This window comes from Eleutherodactylus coqui, chromosome 13, assembly GCF_035609145.1.
Source record: "Eleutherodactylus coqui strain aEleCoq1 chromosome 13, aEleCoq1.hap1, whole genome shotgun sequence".
Classification (NCBI taxonomy): Eukaryota; Metazoa; Chordata; class Amphibia; order Anura; family Eleutherodactylidae; genus Eleutherodactylus; species Eleutherodactylus coqui.
This window is the reverse complement of record NC_089849.1, coordinates 105,047,729-105,063,097: the sequence shown is the minus strand read 5'-3', so window position 1 is coordinate 105,063,097 and position 15,369 is coordinate 105,047,729. Positions and strand designations below refer to the sequence as shown.

The 15,369-nt window shown below is 44.7% G+C and overlaps 1 protein-coding gene across 2 annotated transcripts in view; it reads right to left on the bottom strand.

Moving 5' to 3' along the window:
- Positions 1 to 2,802: 2,802 nt before the first annotated feature.
- RAB11FIP4 (RAB11 family interacting protein 4) overlaps positions 2,803 to 15,369 on the bottom strand; it is an 80,459-nt gene continuing 67,892 nt past the window's right edge. For both annotated transcript variants that reach the window (XM_066587948.1, XM_066587949.1), the window contains 5 exons: positions 9,638 to 9,775; positions 9,369 to 9,527; positions 9,110 to 9,253; positions 4,643 to 5,154; positions 2,803 to 4,021 (listed from right to left, as the gene is read on the bottom strand). In XM_066587948.1, coding sequence (XP_066444045.1) covers positions 5,038 to 5,154; positions 9,110 to 9,253; positions 9,369 to 9,527; positions 9,638 to 9,775 — 558 coding nt within the window. In that variant the 3' untranslated portion in view covers positions 2,803 to 4,021; positions 4,643 to 5,037. The remainder of the gene's footprint in view (positions 4,022 to 4,642; positions 5,155 to 9,109; positions 9,254 to 9,368; positions 9,528 to 9,637; positions 9,776 to 15,369) is intronic.

Genomic DNA, 15,369 nt, shown 5'->3' with positions numbered 1-15,369 from the left:
AGCATGGGCTTCACATACATGCGATTTGTAGCATTGTGAGAAAATCCCGCGATTTTGTCACTTGTGTGAAAGAGGCCTTAGAGCCATGTAGAGCTTTTCACTGGTCATATTCTCACAGTACAGACCATAGCACCCATGAAGAGCTCCTCAGAATACAGACCAGAAGGTCAATGAACAGCTATTTGCTGGTCATATCCGTAAAAATACCGACCATAGGGTCCACAGAGGGCGCAAAATTAGAAAATGGGGTTGTAGAAGGGCACCATTAGTAAGCAGGGCTACAGAGGGGGCGCTATTAGTAAGTGGGGCCACCGAGGAAACACTAGTACTATGGGGTGGGGGACTGAGAGGTTCCTCAGGGGTAGCAGCAGGTTGGGGATAGTCTGTAGACAGTCATGGCTAGGAGAGCTCCTCATTTACCTTAGGCCTTCGAAATACAGACCAGAACTCTTCAGGACAGTCTGGGCCAGGTAGAGAAGAAAGATGAAAATGGACGACTTCAAATCAGAGAAGTCACCTGTGATCACTGGAGGTACCTGCACTGTAATCACAGTGTAGAGCTAGTATCCATTATATGGCGACTGCATTAGAGGTATAATAGAGCTGTTGTATCTAAGCCCACCATGTTATAAAGCTTGTCAAATAGTATAGTAGATATTTTTGGGGGTCTCTCTGCACTCCAGGTCCACAAACCCTGCCTTATAACGAGGATAGGGTCAATAGAGAGATCTTTACTGGTCATATATTAAGAATGTAGTCCATAGGGTCCATGAAGAGCTCTTCACTGGTCATATTCCATACAGTGCCCATGAAAGGCCGGTCATATACCCCACAGTCCAACCATAGAGTCCATGATCATATCCATCAGAACAACTGTACTGTCCATGAGATACCCTATGAGTACAGAGCATCTGGTTCATGAAGAGCTGGAACATCCTTTAGGCCATGTTCACAGAATGGGGAAGATTTTCCATACTGACAATCCGTACCTTTGCAGTAACAATGTAGACGTGATTTTCAAAAACTCATCCGTATGCTGTAGAAAAATTCACACTAAATTAGTGTGACAATTGACCTGCAGTGAGACGATGCTGACCATAAGAGGAGCACAAAGTGCAATAAAAGAGCTGTACTCCCATTGCTTCCAATGGGAGTGAAACCGGCGCCTTCACCTTCTCTAGTGTTCACCAATGACGACGTCCAGTGCTAGTGCATGGCAGCAGGCTGGACGATCAGCTGATGGACGGGAATCCCAAGCAGTGGATCCCCAACAATCAACTACTGATGGCGTATCCAGAGGTTAGGTTGATAAAACCCGGAATACCCCTTGAAGACAGTTCTCTGAGAAGCCTTACGTGTGTATGACCAGAGATATGGGGGGGGGGGGGGGGTAATGCAGGATTATTGGCCTCCACTATAGAAGGGCTGAACCCTCCATCCTCCAGTCTTCATAATCAGACCACACGTTTCATTGTTCTACACTGCTGTTGCCTTTTTCAGCAATTGCCACATCTAGGAATTCCCTAAATGCTACTGTTCACAGACAGAAACCTTCAAGAATCCTTTATGTGACAGACCGCCAATCTTAGACCATACATATCTGCATGTTTATCTGGAGATGGACGCCTCTTCATCTTCAAGGGGCTATCTATCCAGTTCTAAGCTATTGCCGGCCTATCTGCAGGGGTCCACTGCCTAGGATCTGCTCTCAACAGCTGTTTGTTGCGTCAGTGTACTTGTGCACTGAGCTGATTTCTGCAAGAAGCAAAACAGCTCCATTCCCACTGTAGTGGCCAGGTTTAGTATTGCAGGCACTGCTCTCTTAAAAGTGAATGGGGACTTTATCTGCAATGCCTATCCTGGCCACGGAACGGAGCTTTCTGCAGAAACAAGCTCATTTCTAAAGTGCACCGCTCTGGCGAACAGCTGATCAGAGGGGGGCCGGGGTAGTTGACCCTCACTGATTTACTATTGATAGGTCAGCAATAGTATACAACTGGATCAACTCCTTTAAAAGGGTACCATTACACTTGAGCTCTACTATGTGCCTTATTTTGTGCTAGAGAAACCAACCTCCAATAGTCAGTGTCACACAGTCTCCATCCAAGCTCTGTCCATTATATTGCTGCTGTTAGGGCTGGCCGTCCCCTACATGTAAGGGATAATCTCACTGCATGGTCCATACTAACCAAAATCTATTTCTCCCAATTTAGAAATATACAGTGTGAACTGTAGAGCTGCATTGGATGTGCAGTAAATAGACCTGGAGGAGTCGTTTTTTGCTGGGTAACAACTAGAGCTGGACACAGAGGACATATTGCACATAGGCAATGTATCACTGCAGAACTGGGCACATTTAACATTCGGAAGCATGGGAGAGCTGGGTGACAAGAAATGTGGAAGCTATAGGGACTGCCATATTGTTGGAACAGAAGCCACTGCTCCGACCCCAGCGCTCGTAGTTTCAGGCACAGCTCTCTAAAATCAATCGGACCTCAGGTCTGCAATTACAAGCATCGGCCACTACACAGAGGTCGGAGCAGTCGCTTTCACTCCGAACCCAGTGTATCCTGGCACTTAAAACCCGTGCTGCTGGGGAAACCCCTTTAATGACTTTTTTTTTAAAGGGTCCCTCCACTCAGCCACTCATTTTGGGAAGAGCAGTCATGGCTTCTCAATGAGCACCAAAATAGAAGGGATGTATTCGGTAGATTCCGGCAGCAAGTATCAGCTTTCAAGCTGCCCATTAAGATTTTAAACAAGACTTATTTCCTAATTGACACTCAAGAAGAGGAGTTGGGGTGGTGATCATGTTATTTATTCATAGTCATGGCTCTTACACATCATGGCGGCCATATCATATGAGCGCCGCGATTGTTTTTTTCCTTTTAAGATTCCCATTTTCTTTTCACAATTTTCTTCAGATCATGAATTAAAAAAATAAATAAGTTACTGTCCACATCCAAGTACTGGAAACAAACATCTGTACAAAGCAGTAACAAAATAAGTGGGGAAATCCGTGTGCGCCCCAACATCATACAACATAGAAGCTCATCATATGTGATATCAAACTGGACCGCTAAAAAGAATGCAGTGACGCTGCTCCGAAGTTATTCACATGGCACAAAGTGTACAAATCGTGTATTTACACCTATTTACAGTGAATCAGAGATGGCACCGAGTCGCCAGAGTAGGCTTAAAAGGCACGATGCCATCAGAAAAGCAACATCGCTCACGTAAAATCCACTTTACATTCCGTATCTGAAGCATACTGCCCCCTATTGGTTACCTATGTACATGAGAATCCAGTGTGGTGCGAGTCCCCTTTAGTAGCGACGGTGGACAGTGCATCTAGTGGGATTAGTGCGTGTTAGAAGTAGCGATACGGGTGACCCACATATCTCGTACCAAGAATATAGTCTGTTACATCAGTGTTTAGTGATACAGTACAGAGACTTCTGGGAAGTCTGTGGTAGAGCGCAGCACCCCCATATTCTATATAATAACCTCACGGGGGGGGGGGGGGGGTAGGCAATTAGACGATACTTAAAAGGAGCCTATACGTCTAATAAATATTTAGGATAAGACTACCGTGAACGCATAATGGTATGTGCAGGTTACGGACTATGGCTCCAAGAACAAGTCTGGTCATTGCTGAGTGCGTGATACAATCACTTTTTGTATGAGGAGCAGCAAAGGATTGAATGAGATTTGCAACTTCAAGCGCAATTTTCCACAGGAGAATCATTCTGAGCGTTGCGGATGTCTTGCAGTGCCTACCCCTTTAATGAGCAGCGACATGACCGTAATCTCAGAACGCTGGTCATGTAAGGGCAGACGGACTTGTGTAGGGTCTTGGTTCAAGGAGCCACTCAGCCGAAGGTGCAAGACGTCTTCTAAGGAATCCTTTTGGATCTGCATTAAATACACAATTCCTTCAGTATTTGCAGTGTGGTTTAGCGCAGACTACTGGTTGCTGCGGTCATGTGTACTTTCAGGAAGTCCATCGGAAGTTTTGACCCTGCAAAATGGAGGACAATGCTGATAAGACACCTGGAAAGCCGTCTAGAACATACCATTGTGGGTGATCCTAGCAGTACGACTGAGAAAAATGAAGCTTTAATCTGGTGTATGCTGCAATAAGAAGTGCCCTCATCCATCTGCTCGAAGGACAGCTATACTGGATGGTTTGGGAGAGGTTGAGGAGCGCTTACTGCAGAGACCCAAGTCACTTCAGTTTTAGGGAACGCCTAGAGGGCACTTGTGGTGGCAAATTAAAACTTCATTTTATCAGTCATACATTGACTAAGACCAAACACAGAAAGAAAGTTTAAAGGAGTTTGAGGCAGCACTGGATGTCACTGTTGGGATGCACAGGGTCGGAGTGGAAGCTACTTCTCTGACCCCTGTGTAGTGGCCAGTGCTTGTAATTGCAAGAGCAGCCCTTACTGAAATCAATGGGAGCTTTGCTTGTAATTATCGGCTGGGTCCCACTGATTTCAATGGGAGCTGCACCTGCAATTAGGAGCGTCGGCCACTACACAGGGGGGCGGAGCAGCGGCTTCCACTCTGACCCCGGTGTAGCCCGGCACTTATAGCCAGCGCTGCCTGAAAACTGCTGTTTAAAAAAAAAAAAAAAAACCTTTCCAGATTTCCTTTCTGCAGCTGCCAGCATTTTTCCAAAGTCCGAAGTGCCGACAGACTCCCTGTAACAATAGTTGTCTTGTATTATTTCAGCACTTCGTCAGAAACTGCAGACCTGGACATCAGTCATGACCTATCATCACCCATGTGGAAGGACCAGAGCAGCAGTGAGGGTAATGTCCAGCAAGCCCTGATCCTGTAACACTCTCCAATCCCGCTGGGCAACGCTCATGTTTTCCAGTTTAATCCAGTTGTGCCATAGCAGTGTCAAGTCTTAAGGAGTCTTCAAGATAAAAACGTAGCAGGAGGAAGATCCAGAGGACGCAAAGTCCCAACTACAAGGAGGTCAACTATAGAAAATAATCAGTCTCTAGTAAGGGGCCAAAAAAGCAGTCAGTGTTTGATCTCCAGGATGGACGGGTTGTGGTCCAAGATGGCCAGGATAATCTTATCCATGTACTGGCGGAGGCGAAGATTAATCTCCTCCTGCTCCTTTAAGGCTTCCATCAACTAAAAGAGAAAAAAAGAAGAGTGCTTAAAGCCCCAAAATAGGTACAAAATGAATAAACGACTATTCCCACCATCAATGTGACTGAAGAGAGCTAAAAACATTACATTAAGGAAAAAATTGCCAGCATCCAAAATAAGCGCTACTTATTGGCACCAATACAAAAAAGACACAGTGTATCGGCACACACTTCGTGTTGGTAAATATGTGTTGGTGCGAAAAGAACTACTTATCTTGAATGCTTAGGGGGAGTTTTTCCTCTTCATTAAGAGTACCCTATATCCAGAGGGAAATCTACTGATTGACCTGCGCATTCAGCAGAAGACGACCGATAAGCTGTCCAACACGTTACTTGCTAGATTGCCGATTGCCCTCGAGACACTATTGTGCAGTCTACATCAGCGATTCCCTACAGGAGTGCCACAGCACCCAGATATGCCATGAGAACCTGTCAGGGGTGCCATAGCACTTGGGTTAGGGAAAATAAGAACCAGCCACCCTTCCCTTTCCGTGTGCTGGACAGGAGAATGCGAAAAGTGGAAGAAGAGTGCAAGTACCATGCAGAAACTCATCCTCCAATAGGGGCCGACGCAGAGGAAGGTGCCAGGGAGAAGTATAGTAGTGCCCATAACGCAGTGGCGATAGGTGGGGGAAGAGTATAAATGAGGCCCAGACATAGCAGCCGCTTTGGTAAAGGGGTAAGGGAGGGGGTGATCTGAGGCTCAGATATTGCCAATAGGGAAGTGGATCTGAAACCTGTGTATTGTTGGAAGAGTCCTACACATGGCTACTGCTGGGAAAACGCAAGGTCCATCTTTATGTTGTTCTTCTTGCAGGTTGAACTGTGGACCTGTCTCTGTCTGTCATCTACCCAGCTCGCTGGATGGCAAGCTCAAGTGTCACCCTATAAAAAGTAGGCTTCCTTTTTTCCATTTTAGGGTGCTTTCACATTGGACAACTGTCCAACAGCCGCCCCAATGACTATTGCTCGTGTGCTTTTAAACAGGAGCCATAAGACGTTCAACGAATGGAGGCGGAGCGCGACAGAGATCTCTTCCAGCCACCCGCCTCCATTCACTGTGAACAGGCCGTCGTTCCAAGATAAAGGACTGCCTTTTACACTAAGTGAGAAGTTGCTCTTTAGTCGCTTTGTGACAGTGAGTGAAAACGAAGCGACAAATGAGTTAAAACTTACTACTAAGGCAGATAGAAGAGATGTCAAACCGGAACGAAGTAATTATCATGGGGGACTTTAATTACCCAGATATAACATGGGAGAACGAAACCTGCAAATCTCACAGGGGTGATAAGTTCTTGAGAGTAATTAAAGACAATTACCTGAACCAACTTGTGCAGGAACCAACAAGAGGGAGGGCCATTCTGGACCTAGTACTAACCAACAAACCGGAACGTATAAAAGGGGTGCAGGTTGAGGGGCACTTGGGGAACAGCGACCACAATATAATCAACTTCCAGCTGTCAATCAATAGGAAGCCTTATCAGGGAGTGGCAAAGAAACTAAACTTTAGTAAAGCAAAATTTGATGAGCTTAGAACTACTAATCGGTAACATTAATTGGGACAACATCCTCAAAAATATCAGTACGGAGGACAAATGGGAAAAGTTCAAAAGGATCCTAATCACCTCATGTGAGCAGTTCATTCCCTTTAAAAATAAAAGAAACTCAGCTAAAAGGAAACCAATGTGGCTCGACAAGACGGTACGAGGGGCAATAAACGAAAAGAAGAAAGCGTTCAAACTACTAAAGCAACAAGGCAGCGAAGAAGCGCTAAAATCGTACAGGGAAAAAAACAAAATATGCAAAGATACGATCAAAACTGCCAAGGAGGAGGCAGAAAGACGGATCGCAAAAGAGAGCAGAAACAACCCGAAGCTATTTTTCAACTACATTAACAGCAAAAGGATTTGCAGGGAGAGCGCTGGCCCTTTAAAAAACAATGCAGGAGAAATCATTGATGATGACGAAGGGAAAGCAAATCTACTAAACAGTTTCTTCTCAAGTGTATTCACCAAAGAAAAGGAAATGCCACACGAGATGCAGGGGAATAAAACGAACCCCTTACAAAATATCTCATACCTAACGCAGGAGGAGGTGCGGAAGCGTCTAAAGAAAACTAAAATTGATAAATCGCCGGGCCCAGATGGATTACACCCAAGGATACTAAAGGAACTAAGTGACGAGATAGCTAGGCCGCTATACCTAATATTTCTAGACACTATCAAGACCGGAGTAGTACCATTGGACTGGTGCATTGCCAACGTGGTTCCAATTTACAAAAAAGGGAGCAAAAGTGAGCCTGGTAACTACAGGCCAGCAAGTCTCACTTCAGTAACGGGAAAAATTTTTGAGGGGATCCTGAGAGACGCCATCGATGAGTACCTCAAGGAGATTAAGAGAATAACTCCTCACCAGCATAGATTCATGAAGGGTCGCTCATGTCAAACAAATCTGATCAGTTTCTACGATGAAGTAAGCTCTAAGCTGGACCAAAGAGAATCTATTGATCTCGTATATCTGGACTTCTCTAAAGCGTTTGACACCGTGCCACATAATAGGCTAATATACAAAATGAGGCAGCTCGGACTGAGCGAAAACGTGTGTAAGTGGGTAAAAAATTGGCTCAATGATAGAAAGCAGAGGGTGGTAATAAATGGCTCATACTCTGGTTGGACCACGGTCGCTAGCGGGGTGCCACAGGGTTCAGTATTAGGCCCCACTCTGTTCAACATATTTATCAATGACCTGATAGAGGGGCTGCACAGAAAAATATCAATATTTGCAGATGACACAAAATTATACAATATAATTAATGCAACGGAGGACAATGTGCGGCTACAAACAGACCTGGATAAGCTGGGGGCTTGGGCAGGAAAATGGCAAATAAAGTTCAATGTTGAAAAATGTAAGACTATGCACATGGGCAGGAGGAACGGATGTCACAAATATTCACTTAATGGGGTACCACTAGGGAAAAGTGATATGGAAAAGGATCTGGGGGTATTAGTGGATAATAGACTAAACTGGAGTAACCAATGCCAGTCAGCTGCTGCAAAGGCAAATAAAGTCTTGGGGTGCATTAAAAGAGGTATGGGGGCGAAGGACGAGAACGTTATCCTTCCATTATATAAGGCACTTGTCAGGCCTCACATGGAATACTGCGTACAATTCTGGACACCGGTGCTCAGGAAAGATGTCACAGTGCTTGAAGGGGTTCAAAGAAGGGCAACTAAACTAATACATGGAATGACGGGACTGGAATACCCAGAGAGGCTATCCAAATTGGGACTATTTACTCTAGAAAAAAAGAAGGTTAAGAGGCGACCAAATAACCATGTATAAGTACATGAGGGGACAACACATGGATCTCTCCCGCGATCTGTTTACACCCAGGACCACGACGGTAACAAGAGGACATCCGCTACGATTAGAGGAAAGTAGGTTTCATCACCAACATAGAAGGGGATTCTTTACTGTAAGAGCAGTTAGACTGTGGAACTCTCTACCGGAGGAAGTGGTGATGGCAAAATCCATAGAGGAGTTTAAAAGGGGACTTGATATCTTTCTGGAGAAGAAGGATATTACAGGATATAAATATTAGGTTAAGTATCAATCCTGGTATATAGGCAGGTAGGAACTATTAGGGGTTGATCCAGGGAACAGTCTGATTGCCATTAGGGAGTCGGGAAGGAATTTTTCCCCCAAAAGGGCTAATTGGCTTCTGGCCTTGGTTTTTTTTGCCTTCCTCTGGATCAACACAGTAGGATAGACAGGCTGGACTAGATGGACATTGTCTTCATTCGGCCTTACATACTATGTTACTATAATTTTTGGTAGAGTCCCGAGGTGAAAAAAAAAAATTTTACAATTTCCCCAGAGATGCCCTAAGGCTGAAAAATTTGGGAAACCCTAGTCTACATCATGAGTGGGGCTCCTACCTCATCCTTGGAGGCTGTGTCGATCTCTGCGGCCAAAGACTGAGCCTTGGTTTGGGTGGAGAAGAGGTTCTTGGCTTCGTACAAGCTGAGGCTCAGGATCTGCCCGTTGAGGTCGTCGTTCTGGTCCCTTAGTTTCTGGTTATCCTGGAGAATAGGAGAACACAAGTAGTGGAAAAGGAATAGAAAGAAAGCCGTCCGTGGAGCTGCAGCCTCATCCTTCAACTTTATCATAACAGCTGTGTGCAGGAACTTTTCTTACCTGTTTGAGGCGTCTAATTTCCTGTTCCAGCTCCGATTCCCGGGTTTTGGCATTAAACTCGTAGAGTCCGGATGACGAGCTTCGCCCTCGGCCAGAGCGCTCGTTGTCTAAGCGATAGATCTGCAGATGCTCCAGTTCCCTGCGCAAGTCCTCGATGAGCTGGAAGAGAAGTGAAGGGATTAGGGCATGGAGGACCTGTACCATATAAGATCATGTAGTGCCCCAAATCACAAGGTGGAAGCAGCGCCTCTTATGGTGACATGACACACCTCCTGTGTGGCCTCCCGCTCCTGCTGGAACTTTTGGCGATTTTGTCGAAGTTTGTCCATCATTTTCTTGTACAGATCTATTTCATCTTTAAGCCGCAGACTGGTGTCTTCTAGCTTATCAGACATCCTCTGCCGCTCCTGACGATAATACAGAAGAAAGGGGATTATATTCACTTGGACTGCAGGCTAACTACACATCATACACACCTAAAACTTCTAGACATCATACATGCCACAGACATATAGTGCACATAATATACATGTATACCATACATCTACACAGCTCTGGCGTAATATACTACATATCACATGCAGGACATCCCTTATGCATACACTATGAATGTACGCACATATACGATACATACAATATGCATCTGCAAGGCCGTATTTATAATAAGGCACTCGTGGAATGACAGGAAGGAGGGGAGCAGCCTGTTATCTAAAGATGATGATGTATAATAATTGTTTAAAGTGTTCTGGCTTAAAAAAAAAAACCATTTGTTAATAAAACGGTTTCCAATAATCTTTTAACAAAAAACATTTCTCAATGGTTAACCGTGTAATGCAGAAAGTCTTTGTCCCCTCTTCCCTTGATTTTATTTTTATTAAGTCAGAGCGTGAGATGTTACATTAACAGTCACAGCAGCCATGGTGGTCTGAAGATTGCATGACATTTTTTTCTTTATAAAATTATATATTATTAAGAAAAAATAATAATTTCATGCCATCTTCAGACCACCATGGCTGCTGTGACTGTTAATGTAACATCTCACGCTCTGACTTAAAAAATAAAAGGGTAAACAAAAAAAAACAAAACACACTTTTCTGCATTGAACGGTTAACCATTGATAACTGCTTTAGCGTGCATTCACACAAGCGTGTGCACGAACATGTGAATGCAGGTCCGTGCAGCATTCTTATCAATGGGGCCGAGGCTGCTGCTGGCGGCACCATGGAACGCAATAGGATGCCGGCAACCTTTACAGTGACCAATCACAGGCTACACTCAATGAATGGCTAAGTGCTGACTGTGACTGGGTGAGCCCTCAGCCAATCAGATACAGCACTTTCAGCAGGTGGGGATTTTAAATCCCTGCCTTCTGAAACAGAGTCAGAGCAGTGCAGGGAGAAGACAGGCTGGATGTGCCCGAGTCCCGGCAGCTGAGGAGAGGTAGTGTATACATAATATAATTTTTTTTATTTTTTTAAAACACATTCTAGGGATGATTTTTAAGGGAAGGGCTTATATTTAAAGCCCTTCCCTGGAAATCCCTGCAGGGCTTGCCAGCAGCCCATGGCTTTCAATGGGACTGCAGAAGTGCCGGTCTCATTGAAAGCAGTTGGAGGACATCGCGATCCTCTGTCACAGCTGTGGCAGGGGATTCTTTACTCCCCGTGGGGAGTCCCCAAGGCTGTCACAGTGTTCAGTGACAAAGAGACTCGCCACGGGGAATATTTACATGCTCCACAGACCTTTGGTGCACGCATGTCCTATCTTTTACAAGAATGTGCTTTTGCACGCCTGTAAAACACAGACATGTGAACACCCCATTGGGAACCAATGGTTCTAATAGATGCATGGTTTTGTGCACACATAAACACACTCTTCTGAATCCACCCTTATTAAGGGTTATTGGAAACCGTGTTATTAACAAATTTTTTTTTTACGGACTTTAACGGACGCGGCGATACCAAACATGTATTTTTATTTCATGATTTAGATTTTTTTAATAAAAAAAAATTTTTAAAAAAATCGATATGGCAAAGGGGGGGGGGGGGGGATTCAAATTTTTATAATTTTTTTATTTTTCTTTAAAACAATTAATAAAACTTTATTGATTTTTTTTAAACTTTACTTTAAAGTCACCCTGGGGGACTACAACCAGCGATGCTTTGATCGCTCCTACAGTATGACGTAATGCTATAGCATACTGCCATTTGACAGGCAGTCAATCAAGCCACCCCATGGGCTGCCATGACACCTGCACGGCTCCCCCGATCTCATCGCGCGGGGGGGGGGGGGGGGGGGGTGCAGGACCCCCGCACATTGTTCGGGGGATTTAAATGCCGCTGTCAGGATTGAAACCGGCATTTAAAGGGTTAATAGCTGCGATCGCGGCTATTGCCCGCGGGTGTCAGCTGTAACAAACAGCTGACGCCCGTAACCTCTCTGCATACATACCTCGATGCTCCAGGACGTAAATGTACGTCCTGGAGCGGGAAGGGGTTAAATAATTATTATGTGTCATCCCCCCCCCCTCCACCTCCTTTCTGTCATTCCACGAGTGCCTTATTATAAATACGGCCTTGCACATGCATGTTGTATGTATCTTATATGTGCGCTCAATGTGATGCGTACATTTATAGTGTATGCATAGGGGATGTCTTGCATGTGATATGTAGTATATATATATATATATATATGATACGCCAGAGCTGTGTAGATGTACTATGTAATACACGCATACACTCGTCATGCAAAAAAAACAAAAAACACACAGGCCTTCAAACCACCGCAGAGTACTATAGGGTATTAAGGAATAGGTCGACTGGTTCGGCACCTGAATAAATCTTTAAACAAAACCAGAGAACAGTATGAACACTGTGAGAAATGTCCATGTTGCAGATCAACCAGACTACGGTTCAACAGGACCCAAGTCATGGCTCTTCACATCACTAGGGGTGTTCCCATCTTAGACTTTTGCCATATCCGACGATATGTCAAATATCCGATAGGTGCGGCTGCCAGAGGTGGACTTCACTGCCCCTGACCTGGCTGTACAAGGTGACTGGGACAACACAAACAGTTGAGTGAACTTCTGTGTTTGGGCAACTCGCATAGAAGAGAACGAGAGCTACACAGTTTCCATAACTGAGGCAGTGCAGAAACCACGTCGCTCACTATGGTACGCCACTTGCATAACTCCCATTGACTTCTACGCAGTCAGACGATGTACACTTTCTATAGCATATGATGACGGAAATGAGACTTCGGAAAAAGAAAAAAAAAACCACTTTCTGCCACTTTTCCACAATGGCATCGGGACGAACTCTCTGGAAGGCTTTTTAGTCATAGATTTTATCTTCCAAGGTAACTCTTCAGGTCATTAATTTTTTGCCTCTAAGTTAGCTTTGCAACTTACCTCTTGAAGGGTTGTTGCCACATCAGCTGCTGTTTTATAGCAGATATACTTCTGCTGACGTCACCCTTTCCATTATTACCTGAAAATCCTGACCTAACAGCCCCATATTTCTCTATACTTGGTCCAGCTGGACAGTAAACGTTGTACATAACATTGTTCAGCATGTACATATCTACTAACAACTGATCTGTGACTTGTTTGAGAAATGGTTCAGTAATAGAGATGAGCGAGCATACTCGTCCGAGCTTGATGCTCGTTCGAGTATTAGGGTGCTCGAGATGCTCGTTACTCGAGACGAGCACCACGCGATACTCGTCTCGATTAAACGAGCACTGACCATTGAATTCAATGGAGCCGGCAATACAGCCGACTCCATTGAAAGCAATGGGCTGCCTGCGTACGCGGGATGAATTGTCGGGAAGGACTTAAATATATAAGCCCTTCCCTGCAATTCATCTAGAAATGTGTAAAAATAAAAAATATATATATACTTACCTTGTCCCGGCAGAACGATGTTAGCCCATTGAATTCAATGGAGCCGCAATACAGCCGACTCCATTGAAAGCAATGGGCTGCCAGCGATCGCGGGATGAATTGTCGGGAAAGGGTTAAATATATAAGCCCTTCCCTGCAATTCATCCAGAAATGTGTAAAAATAAAAAATATATATATACTCACCTGGTGCCGGCAGACGGAGTTCAGCGTGGCAGGCTGCAGTTCTCCTGAACTGCTCTGAACAGCTCTGAGTAGTATTCAGCAGCCGGGGATGAATAAGATGCCTCTGATTGGTCACAGCCTGACCAATCAGAGGCCAGCCCTCACTCACACCCATTCATGAATTCATGAATGGGTGAGTGAGGGCTGCCTCTGATTGGCTCAGGGGCAGCTCTCCTGCCCCTGAGCCAATCAGAGGCAGCCCTCACTCACCCATTCATGAATTCATGAATGGGTGTGAGTGAGGGCTGGCCTCTGATTGGTCAGGCTGTGACCAATCAGAGGCATCTTATTCAGCAGGCGGGGATTTTAAATCCCCGGCTGCTGAATACTACTCACAGCTGTTCAGAGCAGTTCAGGAGAACTGCAGCCTGCCGCGCTGAACTCCGTCTGCCGGCACCAGGTGAGTATATATATATTTTTTATTTTTACACATTTCTGGATGAATTGCAGGGAAGGGCTTATATATTTAACCCTTTCCCGACAATTCATCCCGCGATCGCCGGCAGCCCATTGCTTTCAATGGAGTCGGCTGTATTGACGGCTCCATTGAATTCAATGGGCTAACATCGTTCTGCCGGGACAAGGTAAGTATATATATATTTTTTATTTTTACACATTTCTAGATGAATTGCAGGGAAGGGCTTATATATTTAACCCCTTTCCGACAATTCATCCCGCGATCGCCGGCAGCCCATTGCTTTCAATGGAGTCGGCTGTATTGACGGCTCCATTGAATTCAATGGGCTAACATCGTTCTTCTCTGCCACAGCTGTTACAGCTGTGGCAGAGGAGAACGATCGTTTCTATCACTTTCTTGTGTTTTGCAGATTTTCACAAATGAAAACCTTAGCGAGCATCGGCGATATACAAAAATGCTCGAGTCACCCATTGACTTCAATGGGGTTCGTTACTCGAAACGAACTCTCGAGCATCACTGAAAGTTCGACTCGAGTAACGAGCACCCGAGCATTTTGGTGCTCGCTCATCTCTATTCAGTAACTATTCAACTCTTCGCTCCCCTTTGCAGCTTCTTAGAGGTTCTCGGCATAGTGAGGTTTCAGCTACCAGATGGCCTGAATCCCAAAAGCAAATTCTTTTATAGTTTATGTGCCACTAATGAGTGCTTATAGGGACTCCTATTTTTTCTCAGAGGTTTTCCCCTTTGGGCACATGTCAGGTATTTTATAGGCTGCTGAGCACAAAGTGTTGACTAGTAAATGTGTTCAACACAAGGAGAGTATCGGAGATCAAATCACAACACTTTCTGGCTAGAACTCAGCTGTATCCAAGAAGTCCTCAGGAAATGAGCTCTTGCCCGTTTTCTCCACCAGAGAAAGTACTGTCACTCCCCATCAGAAAGATATAGGTTATGTTCACATGATGAAATCAAACGCAGCTTCCGACTCGAAAAACCCCGTCAGAAATCCAAGACTAAGATGCAAATTTCTGACTTGTATTGTGCTATGATACAGCCCGGTCAATGGACAAAGTCTGCGTATGGAATTTCGTACACAATTCTGTGTGGATCCACATTAAGGAGTGAAACAACGACTTCTAAGATGTATGAGGACATTTTACAGGAGAATGTCAGGGCAGCCGTCCATGACCCCTAGCTGAAGAGAAGGTGGGTGAAGCAACCAGACTGACGCAAAGCACACAAGTAAATCAACTAAACAACAGTTATAAAAACGTTGTGCATTCTCTTGTTACGTTTATGGTTTTTTTAATGTAATTTATAAATTGTTATTAGCTACGTTATCTTTTGATGAGGCTTTGCATCATTATTTACCATTGTGACATTGAAAGAATCCTTTCTTGCGCAATAAAATTTAGAATTAAAAAAAAAAAGTATGTTTTGGAATGGTCAAGTCA